This window comes from Oryctolagus cuniculus, chromosome 10 (genome assembly GCF_964237555.1).
Source record: "Oryctolagus cuniculus chromosome 10, mOryCun1.1, whole genome shotgun sequence".
In the NCBI taxonomy this organism is placed as follows: domain Eukaryota; kingdom Metazoa; phylum Chordata; class Mammalia; order Lagomorpha; family Leporidae; genus Oryctolagus; species Oryctolagus cuniculus.
The window spans coordinates 92,921,172-92,935,549 of NC_091441.1; the positions used below are offsets into that span (position 1 = coordinate 92,921,172).

Sequence of the window (14,378 nt, forward strand, 5' to 3'; positions counted from 1 at the left end):
TGAAGCCAAGAGTCTGGGACTCAGTCTGAGTCTTCCTCACGGACAGCAGGGACCTAACTATGTGAGCTGTCACCTGCTGCCTTCCAGGAGGCTCATTCACAGGAAGCTAAAGTTAGGAGCAGACCTAGGCACTTCAAAGTGGAAAACAGGCAGGTCAAGGGCATCTTAACTGCTGTGCCAGATGCCTGCCCCGGTCCACTTTTGTGTTCCTCTGTAAGTCTGCGGAGCCAGGCTTTGTGAGAGAGGGGAGGGGCGTTGTGCTGACGTCTGGTGGAAGCTGAGCAAGGGCAGACCTGGGGTGCGAGTGTTCATCTCATCTTCCCTCAGCAGAGTGGGTATTGCTTCCCCAGTTTTGCACACAGGAAACCACAGTTCAAGAAATTAAACCTCCCCATAAATGTGTACACTTAACATATATATATGTATATATAAAAATTAATTTATTTATTTGAAAGAGTTACAGAGAGGCAGAGGCAGAGAAAGAATAGGTCTTCCATCTGCTGGTTCACTCCTCAGATGGGTGCAATGGCCAGAGCTTGGCCAGGCCGAAGCCAGGAACCAGGAGCTTCTTCCTGTTGCTCATTTTGGTGCAGGGGCCCGAGTTCTTGGGCCACCCTCCACTGCTTTTCCAGTCCATAGCAGAGAGCTAGATTGGAAGTGGAGCAGCCGGGACTCCAACCGGAACTCAAAAAGCATGCCAGCACTGCAAGTGGCGGCTTTACCTGCTATGCCACAGCCCTGGCCCCAACATATTTTTAAAAAAATAAATGAATCCTCATGTTCAGGGTCATACAGTTAATAAACACCATTGGATTTGATGTCACCCATGTGATCATAATCAGATCACTTAATATTCCTAGATCTTAGATTTTAATGAACTCTAGTTCACAAGGTAGTGAGACTAACTATATAAAATATTAGCATAGGCTTTTGTACGTACCTAATAGCTGTTAGCTGCTGCTGGTACCATAGTTACCTTGTATTTAACTCTTGTGTGTCATGGTGTCAGCTAAGATTTTACTCAGGTCTCACCTGCGCCAAGCCTGTGCACTGTCACCATGTGCTTCCTGCCTTGCTGAGGCCAGCAGAGAGGTCAAGGTCAAGGTGACTGTCATATAACCAACCACACACACCCTCTTGGTCTATCAGTGACTAACATCTCGGGAAATGTCCAAAGTGGACCCTTCTCAGCAAGCATGGAGTCTAAATGTCCATGCTGGTGGACATCACATTTGTAGGGGGAGCAATTTATCATTCCTCGAGACCTTGAAAAAGGTATCCCAGAAGGTGCTGTGGCACAGAGGGTTAAAGCCCTGGCCTGCAGCACTGGCATCCCATTTGGGCACTGGTTTGAGTCCCGGCTGCTCCACTTCCGATCCAGCTCCCTGCTAATGTGCCTGGGAAAGCAGTGGAGGATGGCCCAAGTCCTTGGATTCCTGCACCCACATGGGAGACCTGAAGAAGCTCCAGGCTCCTGGCTTTGTGATCATCCCAGCTCTGTTTGTTGCAGCCATTTGGGGAGTGAACCAGTGGATGGAAGATGTTTCTCTCTCTCTCTCTGCCTCTACCTCTCTCTGTAACTCTTTTAAATAAAGTTTTAAAAATCTTAAAAAAAAAAAAAAGGTATCCCAGTGAGTATGTTGGCAGGTTATAGACTTTGATTCAACTTAAAGGATGGAAATCAGGTGCTCCCCAGGTGGCAGGAGCCCCCCCCCCCCCAGCCCCGACTCACCTGATATAAGCTGCCTCCATCACTTCTATGGAGACTGGTTCATAGGAAGCCAAGTTTCCTGTTGCTCTATACTACTGTCCCATCCTGGGGCTGTACCCACTGTGGCTCCCGTGTGCCCTTGGTGGAGAGGCTGGAACTCCCCAGTGTGTGTGCAGCCAGGGCTGAGCTGGAGCTGTCAACATCGCCTGGTGGCATCCACATGGGGGCTGTTTGTGTGTGAGAAAGAAAGACATAGATCAGGAGTTGCATCCAGATTTCATTTTCAATTTTGTTTTTGCAGTGCAGGACCGTGGACTGTGAGTGAGGCTTTCCTGCTTGGGCATCAGGAAGGAGCTTTGAGAGAACCTGCCCGCTGAGCGCTGCAGCCAACTTGAGCTGCCTCATTTGCCTGGGTGTTCCTCCAAGCATCTTTCTGTTTGATAGCCAATGACTTCTTCCAGATGTCTGCCCGATGAATACTGACTTTGTCGTCTTTTCTCCTCTTCTAGGCCGAAACGGCAGCGGCGGAACAACTTTCCTATGTTTCCCTCGCCCAAAGCCTGGCATTTCCGAGGGGTAAGTCTCTGCCCTGGGTGGCCCCTGCGTTTGAGTGTCTGATTCTGGGCCTGCGTTCTGGCCGCTACAGAGGTCGCTGTCGGTTGGTTTTCCTGATAGAAGTTTCCACCAGCCAAGTGCCTGTGCTTTGCCCTTTGAGGGGGTGTGGTTCCAGTAAAATATCCAGCTCTCACCCACTGGGGGTGGCCACGGGAAGCTGCTGCTAAAGAAGTCAGCAGGTGTGCGAGGCACAGAGGCCGGCTCAGGATTGTTTCCCCTGGGACCTGGAGGGGGCCTGTGTGCAATGAAGGAAGAAGGAGTGAGAAGTGTGCAGTCTGTGGATCTGTGCCTTCAGCGGGGCTCCGCTTTGCAGATGTCTGTGAGCTTCCATATATCTGACAGGGAATCACAAAGTTACCCCAGGTAGAAAGTGAGAGATTCTTAGAGGTGTTGAAAGGGTCAGACCAAGCTCCTCCTGACACAAGGTTGTCTTCCTTGACAGTAACAATAATAATCAGTAGTCACGGTGTATGGAGTGCTGCTGTGTGCTCTCCTGAGTTCTAGTGCTGGCCTCTGCAGCAGACGTGTGCGTCTGTGGAGCTCTGCCTCACCTGCAGGCCTTGGGATGTATTCCTTCTGCTCGCAGCACTGTCTCTCGTCCGGCACTGCGTTCCTCCCAGCCCACTCATCTACGCACTGAGTCTAAGCCTTGCTCTCACCTCCTCTGCAGGCTGCTATGACCATGCCCCAAGGCTGAGCTTTGGGCCCTTCCTGTGTACCCTTGCATTTTCTCATCATGCTGCTTAGTCAGCACTTACTGAGATTGAAGATTGGAGACCCCAGCATGAAGAATGAAGAGACCTTGTCACTCTCTCCTGTTCACTGTGGTATCCCCAGATCTCACACAGTGCCTGGCACATTCCAGCCTAATGAATGTGTTGAACTAATGAATGAAGAGATAAATCACATCCATCTGACACAAAAGCCACAGGTTGGCTTTAGATTGGGTTTCAAGTTCAAGTCTTCAATCTTTTCAATATGATTCTGAATGGTTCTGACCATATTTTTAAAAATGTGTGTTTATTTTTCATCTACTTGAAAGCAAAAAGAGAGAGAGAGAGAGAGAGAGGTCTTTGATCTACTGGTTCACTTCCCAAATGGCCACAACAAGCAGGCCTGGGCTAGGCTAGGAGCCTGGAATTCTTTCTGGGTCTCCCACATGAAAGGCAGGGGCCCAAGCACTTGAGCCATCACCTGCTGCCTCCCAGGGTGCATTAGTAGGAAGCTGGATCAGAAGCAGAGGAACTAGGACTCAAGCTGGTATTCTGGTATGGGATGCAGGTTTTCCCAAGTGTAACCTGCTGTGCCACAGTGCCCTCCACTAATCACACTTGAAAGATTTATTTATTTATTTATTTTAATTAAAAAAATTTTTTTTGACAGGCAGAGTTGGCAGTGAGAGAGAGAGAGAGACAGAGAAAAAGGTCTTCCTTTTGCTGTTGGTTCACCCTCCAATGGCCCAATGGCTGCCCCGGCTGGTGCGCTGTGGCTGGCGCATCGCGCTGATCTGAAGCCAGGAGCTAGGTGCTTCTCTTGGTCTCCCATGTGGGTGTAGGGCCCAAGGACTTGGGCCATCCTCCACTGCACTCCCGGGCCATCGCAGAGAGCTGGCCTGGAAGAAGGGCAACCGGGACAGAATCCGGCTCGCCGACCGGGACTAGAACCCAGGGAGCCAGCGCCGCAGGTGGAGGATTAGCCTATTGAGCCGTGGTGCTGGCCAAAAGATTTATTTATTTGAAAGGCATAGTTACAGAGAGACAGAGAAAAACGGATGTTCCATCGACTGGTACATGCCCCCCCCCCCCAACTGAAACAACCAGGGCTGAGCCAGGCCAAAGCCAGGAGTCTGAAACTCCATCTGGGTTTCCCACTTGGGTAGCAGGAGCCCAAGCATTTGGGCCACCTCCTGCTGCTTTCCCAGACACATTAGGAGGGAGCTAGATTGGAAATGGAGCAGCCAAAACTGAGACCAGTGCTTATATGGGATGCCAGTGTTGCAGACAATGAGTTAACCTACTTGTGCCACGCCAGTCCGAGCTAATCACACTTAACAATCCTATATAGAGCTCAGTTTTTTCCCAAATACTTTATTAAAAATAAATACAGATCTTGGCACTACTTTAGCAATTTATAAGATACTCTTGATCAAGTATGAAAAGAAACTGCTGAAGTAGGTGGGCGTGTCTTACTGAATACAAGTCAGATACCTCCTAAATCATTGACAGTTTTCTGGATAAGATCCCCATTTCCCAAAGTATGTTCAGTTGAATGATCATAACCATTCCTTGAAAGAAGACCTGGGTGATTAAATATACTTGAGACATACTGAGTGTAGTAAGTTACATATATTCACTGCTTCAGGACTTCTCAGTGCCTTTGATGTGTTGCTATCCATGGAGAATCCATAAAGAGTTGATGGAGTTCATAGCATCTTCCAAAGTCAGTGACCTTTAAACTGCTGATTGACCAAGTAGTGGTCATTTGCCAGTGGTTGTGAGTCCATGTAGGGCCACCAACTACCCCAGTGTGCCTGGGGACTGTCCTGGTTTAGCACTGGAGGTCCTATACCTCAGGAAACATATGTTACCCCACATATGGTCACAAGACCTCTTCAACTCCTTCCCCTTGAAAAAGGGTCTGTGAGTTTTTGACCTAAACTCCTCTTTACAGACCTTGCTGCCCAGAGGAGCCTGTTAGAGACATCCATGGTTTGTATGACCCTGTGTCTGCCTCCGCCTTGCCAAATCTCCATAAAGCAATGATTGCTTTTAAGATTAGTAATTCAGCAGGCTGGTGTTTGATCTAGTGGTTAATACTCACCCTGCGTCTAATATCCGAATATCTGGGTTTGATACTCAGCTCTGGTTCCTGACTCTGGCTTCCTGACAGTGCTGGCACCAGGAGCTGCAATGATGGCTCCAGTTATCGGGTTCCTGCCACCCACATGGGAGACCTGGATTGAGATTCTGACTTCTGGCTTCATAGGAATTTGGGGAGTGAATCATGTGCAGATAGGAGCAGTAGTTCTCTGTAAGAAACCAAGCAACCAAGCAACCAAACACTGCTGCCTAATTTCAACCAAGTAGGTATCTGAACCCAGTGCCACACTGACTTTAGGTTTCTGCCAACTCCCAGAGTTAGCAGTGTTTGAGTGTGGAGAGTGGTGGGGGTTAGGTCAGTTGTGGTGTTGGTCTCGGTTTCTTATCTTTACTTTGATGGCTTCTGGGCTTGGGGTTTGTTGGTACAGTGAGACTGACATTGATGTCATAGACCAGTAGGAGAAGGCTCAGGGCCTGGCCAGTTGCCTGATTCCTCTGTGGCCAAGTTGGTTTCCCTCACGCTTTGAGTCACTCCTCAATGACACAGTGGGGTGGAAGGGGAACCCAACCAGCTGGGGGGTTCTTGTGGTGATTGAATTGAAGAACTACAAGGCCGTGGAACGCCAGGATGAAGACGGCATACACTTCCAGTCCTGAGGTTTGCCTGGCAGGTGCGTGCATGTGCACCCTAGTGCTTCCGTGGGTGCTTTGTTTCTTCTTTGTTTCTTCTCTCTTTAGAAAAAAAAGGTTCAGATCCTCAGTGCTGGAGATCTTTCCTATTTATGTCCACACAGAGACACCCTCAATCAGCATTTGCAATTTCATTCCTCTTTGGCTTATACAGGAAGAAGGATTGTGTTTGTTGTTTGTTCACCCAGTCCTGAGCATTTGTGGATTGGCGTGGGGCAGGGAGTGTGGGGGTAGTAGCGGTGGTGAGAAAAGAATTGGGAAAGACCAGAGGGGAAGGAAACACGTTGCCTTAGACAGGAAGTCAGAAAGGAGCCCCAGGGGGATAAGATCTGAGGGGCTAAGTAGCCTGGGAAAAGAGAGATTTCAAAACGATTGTGTTTATTTTGTAATTTTAAGATTATTCTAATTGTACCTGTTTATGGGGTACAATGTGATAAAGCAACATAAATATTCAGTGTGCAAAGATCAAATCAGGTTAATTAGCATTTCCATCTCCGTAAATACTTAAACTGTTGATGAACAGGAATTGTACATCTTGAAGAGGCACAGGCCGCCGTTTGAATCGTGTGTACCACGTGTCCTGACGGAATCCGCGTTTCCCTCTCCTTGTCAGTACAGTGTGGTGGGAGCCTTCGAGCCCTTCTGTCCGCTCAGACAGCAGAGAACAGGCCATCTCCACCCGCAGTCACCCCCTGTGCCGCGCAGCACTGGACACTGGCTCCTGTCTGACTCGTGCCCCTCTCCATCTTCCCTATCGCCCACTGCTGCCGCAGTAACTGTAACGGAGGTCTTACGGCGTGGACTATGCCCCTCCACCTTCCCCGGGAACGCCCCCAGCAGACCCACCTTCGTCCTCACGGTGTTACCACTCGCCTTTGTGGTTTTCTGGCTTGAGTGTCTGTCTCCAGAGGGGCTGAGAAAGTGCCCATGATGGTGGCCTCGTGCCTGCGCTCTGCTTCCCAAGTGGCTTAGCCCTTCCCTGGGCTGGCGTCGCTCCTGACTGCGGGCTATGTTGGGCCCGAGTTCCCACTATTGGCTAAGGAGACCCAGGTCCTGGGCATTTCCCACCTTCTGGGCTTACCTTCCTCTGCCCAGCAAGGGGTGCAGCTGTGCCCAAGGGCGCTTCAGGTTCTTGGAGAGAAGCTGAGAGTGTGGCTTGGGTTGGGTTGCTTTAGAAACAAAGGAACATTCTGTCTTTTTTTTTTTTTTTTTTTGACAGGCAGAGTGGACAGTGAGAGAGAGAGACAGAGAGAAAGGTCTTCCTTTTGCCCTTGGTTCACCCTCCAATGGCCGCTGTGACCGGCGCACCGCGCTGATCCGATGGCAGGAGCCAAGTACTTCTCCTGGTCTCTCATGGGGTGCAGGGTCCAAGCACTTGGGCCATCCTCCACTGCACTCCCTGGCCACAGCAGAGAGCTGGCCTGGAAGAGGGGCAACCGGGACAGAATCCGGCGCCCTGACCGGGACTAGAACCCAGTGTGCCGGCGCCGCAAGGTGGAGGATTAGCCTAGTGAGCCGCAGCGCCGGCCGGAACATTCTGTCTTAAACTTTTCTTCACACATAATCCCCCACTCACCTATTTTTTTCATTTGACAGCCATGGATGGGACATGGGGAGAAAGAGAGAGAGAGAGAGAGACAGACAGACGTGGGGTGGGGTAGGGCAGAGAAGGAGGGAATGTGCTAGCTCCCATCCACTGGTTCACTGCACAAAAGTCTAAAACTTTGGGGCTAGGCTGCGGCCAAAACCAGGAGCCAGGGTACTCAATCCAGGTCTCTTGCTGGGTGGCAGGAACCCCATTGTTTAGGCCATTACTGCTCCCAGAGTCTCTGTTGGCAGGAAACCGAGCTGGGACCCAAACCCAAGTGCTCTGATGTGAGATGAGGCTGTCTAACCACCAGGCCTAGAGCCTGCTTTCAGAATTGCTTTTAATTCTCTTCTGCTCCTTTGGACTTTAATATTTTGATTTTCTATCCTATATTTATAGAAAAAAGTTTTTTGTTTTTTTTTACCTTATTTTGTTATGGTAACTCTGAAACCAACAGTAATAACTCTATTAATCCAGTAACTACCCCCTGACATGCACTTACATGACGCAGGCTGAGCTCCTTAGTCCTATGTGACTTCCCAGGAAGTCCCAAGAGGTGAGCCTCATTCTCCTTTTAGGTGAGGAAGCCGAGGAGGATGGCTCTCTGTTGCTCCGTAACAAATTGCCAGAACTCCAGCAGCGTAAACCACACCCCTGCATGAGCTCACAGCTTGGTAGAACAGCGGGTAGGGACGGGCTGGGATATCTGTTGGTAGTCTCTGAGCCTGAAGTCAAGGTATCAGGGCTTGGGACCTTTTTTGAGGGTCCCCTTCCACGCTCACTTAGACTGTAGTAGGCAGAACTTGGTTCCTTGTCAGAAAGTCCTCACTTCCTTGCTAGGTGTCAGCTGGGGTCACTTCCAGCCCCTCGGGGTCACTGTTACTTAGGTCTTTGCCAGGAGCCCCTCTGTCTTCAATGCCAGCAGCGAAGAATGCTGCACCTGCCACAGCCTTCTCTGCTTCCCATCTCTCTGGCTTCAGGAGGAGCCTCCCGCTGGGTTAGGTTGGGCCCACCCAGAGCTCTGATTGGAATGCTGTCCTCTGACATTCTTGGGCTCTGCCCACAGTCAAGGGGAGGGGAGTACTGGGGGATGCACATTCCGGGATTTCTGCCTCCCCAGGGGTTCAGAAAGGGGAGGAGCTTGGCCAGCCTCCCACAACAGGTAAATGGTGGAGCCGCTGGGATTTGAACCTGAACTCCCTGTATTTCCAAAGCTCATGTTCTTGGGCAGCACATTTTTTGAACTCCAGCTTGAAATTATTTACAAATGGGGAAAATGTCTGCTCCCTCCCTCTCATTCCAACCTCCCTAATGTACAAAGAATTCTCAGGAGGCACAGTGCACATTTGGAAACCCAAAAGGAAAAGAGTGAATGGATCAGAATAGGCAGGACAGAAGAGAAAACACACACGATTAAACAAAGTCGGACTGTTTGTCCTAACAAATCATTTTAGAGTATTGTAAAATGTCAAAAGTAATTAAAACAAAGCACTCATGATGTAGTTCGTTCATTTAGCTCTTGCGACCTGCTAGCTAGTGTTCCTAGTACATTGCAAGTCATTGCAACTCCCCATGAGCCTTCTTTGCTATAAGAATGAAGGCTATAGCCTTCATTGCTATTCCCATTTTCCAGATGGGAAAACCCACTGGAATCGCCCCCTGAGGCCCCACAGCAGTGAAGTGGTGGACCAGTTTTGGACCCCAGGCAACCTGGCTGCAGAGCCACGCTCTAAACATGATTATTGTAATACCTGCAGATGATTCCAGAGCATCTCCCAGAGTAAAACATGTATGTACAGATTTAAACCAGTCTACCGTGGAAAAGAATCCTTTTTTGAAGGGAGATAACATGTGAATCTACCTCTATACATAGCTGGATGGGTGAGTTCCCAGGGAACTGCTGTTGTGTTAGTTACATGGTTTTTTTTTTATGATGGCTGCATTTTTATTTAAAAACTTTTAAAAAGATTTATTCATTTATTTGAAATGCAGAGTGACAGAGAGAGAGAAAGGGAGAGAGAGAGAGAGAGAGAGAGGTCTTCCATCTGCATGTTCACTCCCAAAATTGCTGTAAAGGTCAGGGCTGGGTCAGGCTAAAGCCTGGAGCTAGGAACACCATCCGGGTCTCCCACATGGGCGGCTGGGGCCCAAGTACTTGAGCCATCTTCTGCTGCCTTCCCAGGCACGTCAGCAGGGAGCTGGAATAGAAGCAGAGCACCTAGGACTTTAACTGGTGCTCCAATATAGGATGCTGGCATTGCAAGTGGTGGCTTAGCCCACTGCACCACAATGCCAGCTCCATGGCTGAATTTTTTAGAGTGTGTGTATTGCCTTTATAATTCATGAAAACAGTGAACTACTTATAATAACTTTAAAAAAGAGCATTTTCCATAATCAAAACCTTCCACAAGCAAAAGGGGGTTTATTTTAAAAGTTTTAGGCCCTTGAAACACATTGGGTACATCTTGGAGCAGGAGGTGAAGCACCCAGGGACTGATGAGATCAGAGAACACAGAAGAGGCCGGCAGGTGCTCTTTGTCCCTGCCCTGTCTCCCTGTCCTCCCCTTGTCCATGATAGTGAGTCTGGAGGCTACTTGCATGCACACTCATGATCCTCGGTTTTGCTGCCTGCTGCTCCTGGAGCATACAGACCCTGAGCTGGTGATGAACTGTCATTGGCAGTTGTAACAAAAGCTTCAGTGGTGAAAAGGCATGTGCTTTGGGGTCAGAATGCCAGACTGGGGACATGAGACCAGGTACACTTCAGAGCATCAGGGTGCTAATGTGAAAAAGGGGGATGGACAGTAATGTCCCCTTCCCAAAATGTGATTCTCAGTGAGGGCGTGTTTACAGTGACCTGAAGAATGCCTTCCTTGTAAATGCACAGATGATGAGCTCCTGGTGACAAGGGCTCCCTTGTGCCTGAAATGACTATTTTCTCAACATGTGTACCTGACAGTTGTCCTCTCAAAGAGGAGGCACTGATGTGCCCGTGTCTCCCCTGCTCCTCCTTGTTGCGTTTCACATCCTGCAGGAGAGGAGTCAGCCTGGGTGTGATGCTGTCACCTGTAAGGAAACTCTTGTGTGTCTTCAGGCAGCTGACGTCAAAAGAATGCCAGGAAAACTGAACCTTGGTCTTAGATTCAAAGCGATTTCTGTTTCTGGCCATGTGCAAGGTCTGTGGGGGTTGCAGTGGGCTTGGGTGTTAGTTGGGCAGATTCTGTACTTTCTTTTTTTATTTTTTATTTTTATTTTTTTGACAGGCAGAGTTAGACAATGAGAGAGAGAGAGAGAGAAAGGTCTTCCTTTTCTGTTGGTTCACCCCACAAGTGGCCGCTAAGGCTGGCGCATTGCGGCTGGCGTGCTGCGCTGATCCGAAGCCAGGAGCCAGGTGCTTCCTCCTGGTCTCCCATGGCAGAGGATTAACCTGCTGCGCCATGGCGCTGGCCCCTCAAGCTACATCTTAACTGCCATGGCAAATACCTGTCCCAGGGCCGATTTCTGAATGGACTGTCCTATAATGAAAAGTCTTCCCTTACTGGGTTTGGGCCTCCCACATTTGTTACCCTCCACCCAGACTCTCTTTTCCTGGCATTCAACCTTGGAAATCTCAATGAACATAAGTCCTAGGGCAGTCCTTTTGTGCCTGACTGTTACTGCTGACTTCCGTGTGGTGCTGCTAATAAAACCTGCTGGGGTAGGTGCTGCAGCAGCCACCTGCACCCCTAATGGTGACCCCTCAATTAATAGCATTCAAGGGGGAGACATTCTGTGCAGCAGAATCTGCTAACCACACTGTTTTGGTGTCCCCAGGGCTGACTTGACCCAATATCTTATTTAGACAAAAAGGGAATGAGATGGATTGCTTTTTATGTAGAGAGGAGGATTTGTTTAAAAATGCAGATGTGATTTGAGGGAAATGCAGTGACAAAGCCTCAGACGTGCATTTAATTTATGCTAGTCCAGCTAAGCCTCATTGAAAAGGGGAGGCAGGGGGAACTTACCGCGCAGCCAGTGCTGCTTCCCCTGTTTACTGTGGCGGCAATGGTGATTCTTGACCTTGCCACGGGCTGGGCTTTTTCTGCGGTATATTCCCGAGAAGCACCGCAGCTTCCTGTGGGGCTGAGCTGAAGAGCAGTGTGCAGTGTTTGTTCTCACAGCGGAGGAGGAACTATCGTGTGTGGTTTATTGAGAGAAGAGGGGTCAGGCTACGCTCAGTGTCTTCCCGATGGGTTTCCTTGATGGCCATTCTTACTATGTAGGCTATTTTTCAGCTTCTTATTATGAAAAATGTCAAACATGAGAAAGTTGAAAGATAAGTGCAATAAACCCCTGCCATCTAGAATCTACAGTTGCTAACCTTTGCTTTGCCTATTTATTTGTCTCCAGCAGTTTTGCTATGCAGTTTGGCTTTTATTTACTGAATCATTTCAAAGTCACATCATTGCAGCTATCATGAGCCTTTAGTATATGTGTTCTAAGAATGAGGACGTTTTCCAATGTAGGGATTTATTATCAAAATTGAGTCACCAGTGATTCTTCAGCATTTCCTGTTAGTCAGTCCATATTCTTATTTCCCCATTTGTCTTTTATATCTGTTTTTTTCCTCAAACCATTCAAGAGTCATGCCTTTCTTTTGGCTAGATTTTTGTTTGTTTATTATTATTCTTTTAAAATTTGTATTTGTTTTCAGCTAAAGGCAGAAGGACACAGAGGGACAAAGAGAGAGAATCCACCATCCACTGGTTTACTCCTCAAATGCCCACTACAGCCGTGACTGGGCCGGGCTAAAATCAGGAGCTGGGAACCCCTTCTGGCTATCCTATGTGGGTGGCAGGGACCCAGGCACTTGAGCCTCCCAGAGTACAACAGCAGGAAGCTGGGCAGGAAGCGGAGCAGCTAACTGAGAACCAAGATTTCATGTCATGATCATGTCTCTTAAATCTTTTTAAAATTCTTGAATACTGCCCCCCTCCCCCTTTTTTGAGAAGAACTGACCATCTTTTGAAACTTTTTGTATAAACCAAACCAGCTGCTTATGAGATGTCTCAACTGTGGATTTGACGGCTTCCCTACGATGATATTTAACTTGCTCCTCCATCCTTTATATTTCTTGTACATTGGCAATTTAATTCTAAAAGCTTGTCTCATCTCAGATTAAACCTTTTCAGGCAGGAGAGCAATCCTAAGGGATGTCAGCTACTTGCGTCCCATTAGGAGGCCTGCCACATGGGTGGGTTGTTTGCTATTGATAAGGCCAGCTTGCTGCACAGGTGGATGCTGCCAAGAGTCAAATCTCTTGAGTGCAGAGTGACTCCACTGTAGCTTCCTTGGCCAACACTTTACACAGAACTCTTGGCAGAGAACAGGCATTTGCCCCATTAGTTTAAGAAAATGGCTATTTAATAAGAGACAAAGCAGTTGCAAGTACTCAAGATTTCTCTCTGTGGGTTGATTTCATTCCCTTTCTCTCTCTGGGCATCCTCTCCTTGTGTGTGGTATTGGGCTTGCCATGATGCCAGCTCTGAGCCAACTTGGCAGCTGGGTATCCTGCAGCTCACAGCATAGGCCCAGTTGCCCCATCCCTGAATCCCTAAGTAAGTTCCTCTTGTATCAGCTTATCTTTCTTGCTCTGGGCTGCCGGTCCCTTCCTGGGGGGCTTCCCTTATCCCTTGGTCCAGTTGTCTGTGGCTAAAAGGTCAAGGTCAAATGGATCTGTCATTCAGCAGCTTGGGCAAGTCTTTAACCTCACCGAAATTCCATTTTCCTAGGTGAAAATGTATCTATCTCATAGGTTTCTTATGAGGACTAAATTAAATAATTCATATCAAGGGGCTGGCGGGCTGGCGTAATAGGTTAAGCCTCTCCCTGCTACGCCAGCATCCAGTTTGGGCCCCAGTTGGAGTCCCAGCTGCTCTACTCCTAATCCAGCTCCCTCCCCATGGCCTGGGAAAGCAGTGGAAGATGGCCCAAGTGCTTGTGTTCGTGCACCCATGTGGGAGACCTGGAGGAAGCTCCTGGCTCCTGGCTTTGGCCTGACCCAGCCCTGGCTGTGGTGGCCTTTTGGGGAGTGAACCAGCAGCTGGAAGACCTCCCTTTCTCTGTTTTTCTGTCTGTCTATGACTCTGCCTCTCACATAAATAAATAAATATTAAAAAAAAAATTCATGGGGCCAGCGCTGTGGCATAGCGGGTAAAGCCACACTACCTGCAGTGCCGATAACCCATATGGGCACTGGTTCGAGTCCTAGCTGCTCCACTTCCAATCCAGCTCTCTGCTATGGTCTGGGAAAGCAGTAAAAGATGACCCAAGTCCTTGGGCCCCTGCACCCACATGGGAGATCTGGAAGTAGCTCCTGGCTTCTGGCTTCGGATTGGTGCTGCTCCGGCCATTGTGGCCAATTGAGAGTGAACCAACAGATGGAAGACCTTTCTCTCTCTCTCTCTGCTTCTCCTTCTTTCTGTATGTAGCTCTGACTTTCAAATAAATATAAATCTTTAAAAAAATAATTCATTTCAGGTATTTAGTACTGGTCTATGAAATAGCAAATGCTCAATAAGTACTTCACTACCCCTGCTACTACCAGAATTTTTAGCCACTCAGTAGGAGCTGTGGGCAACTCTGGGGAAAGTGGGTGGAACTCCTAATAAGAGAACATGGAAGATGGCATCCTAGGACATTTCTAGCACACTAGGAAAGCTCCCTTTTTCTCACATCTTTCCATTTCCTTGAGTGACAGATTCAGACTCTGGGTTGGGTGCGACTGAGTGTAGACCATTTATTTACTCATTGCATGTATGTGCCATTGAATAAAAAAAGATCTAATGCAAGTATTTAGAAGGATGAAGGGAAGTTTCTTCTGTAAAAAGTGATTGAATTTTAGAGGTAGCCTGGAGACATTCAGTCCATGAATTCGTGCTGATAGCTGTTGACTTAGGGCAATACGGTCTTACAT

At 48.5% G+C, this 14,378-nt stretch overlaps 1 protein-coding gene across 3 annotated transcripts in view; it reads left to right on the forward strand.

Moving 5' to 3' along the window:
• ARHGEF3 (Rho guanine nucleotide exchange factor 3) overlaps positions 1-14,378 on the forward strand; it is a 339,744-nt gene that overhangs the window by 104,904 nt on the left and 220,462 nt on the right. For all 3 annotated transcript variants that reach the window (XM_070050684.1, XM_008260822.4, XM_008260823.4), the window contains exon 3: positions 2,221-2,287. In XM_070050684.1, coding sequence (XP_069906785.1) covers positions 2,221-2,287 — 67 coding nt within the window. The remainder of the gene's footprint in view (positions 1-2,220; positions 2,288-14,378) is intronic.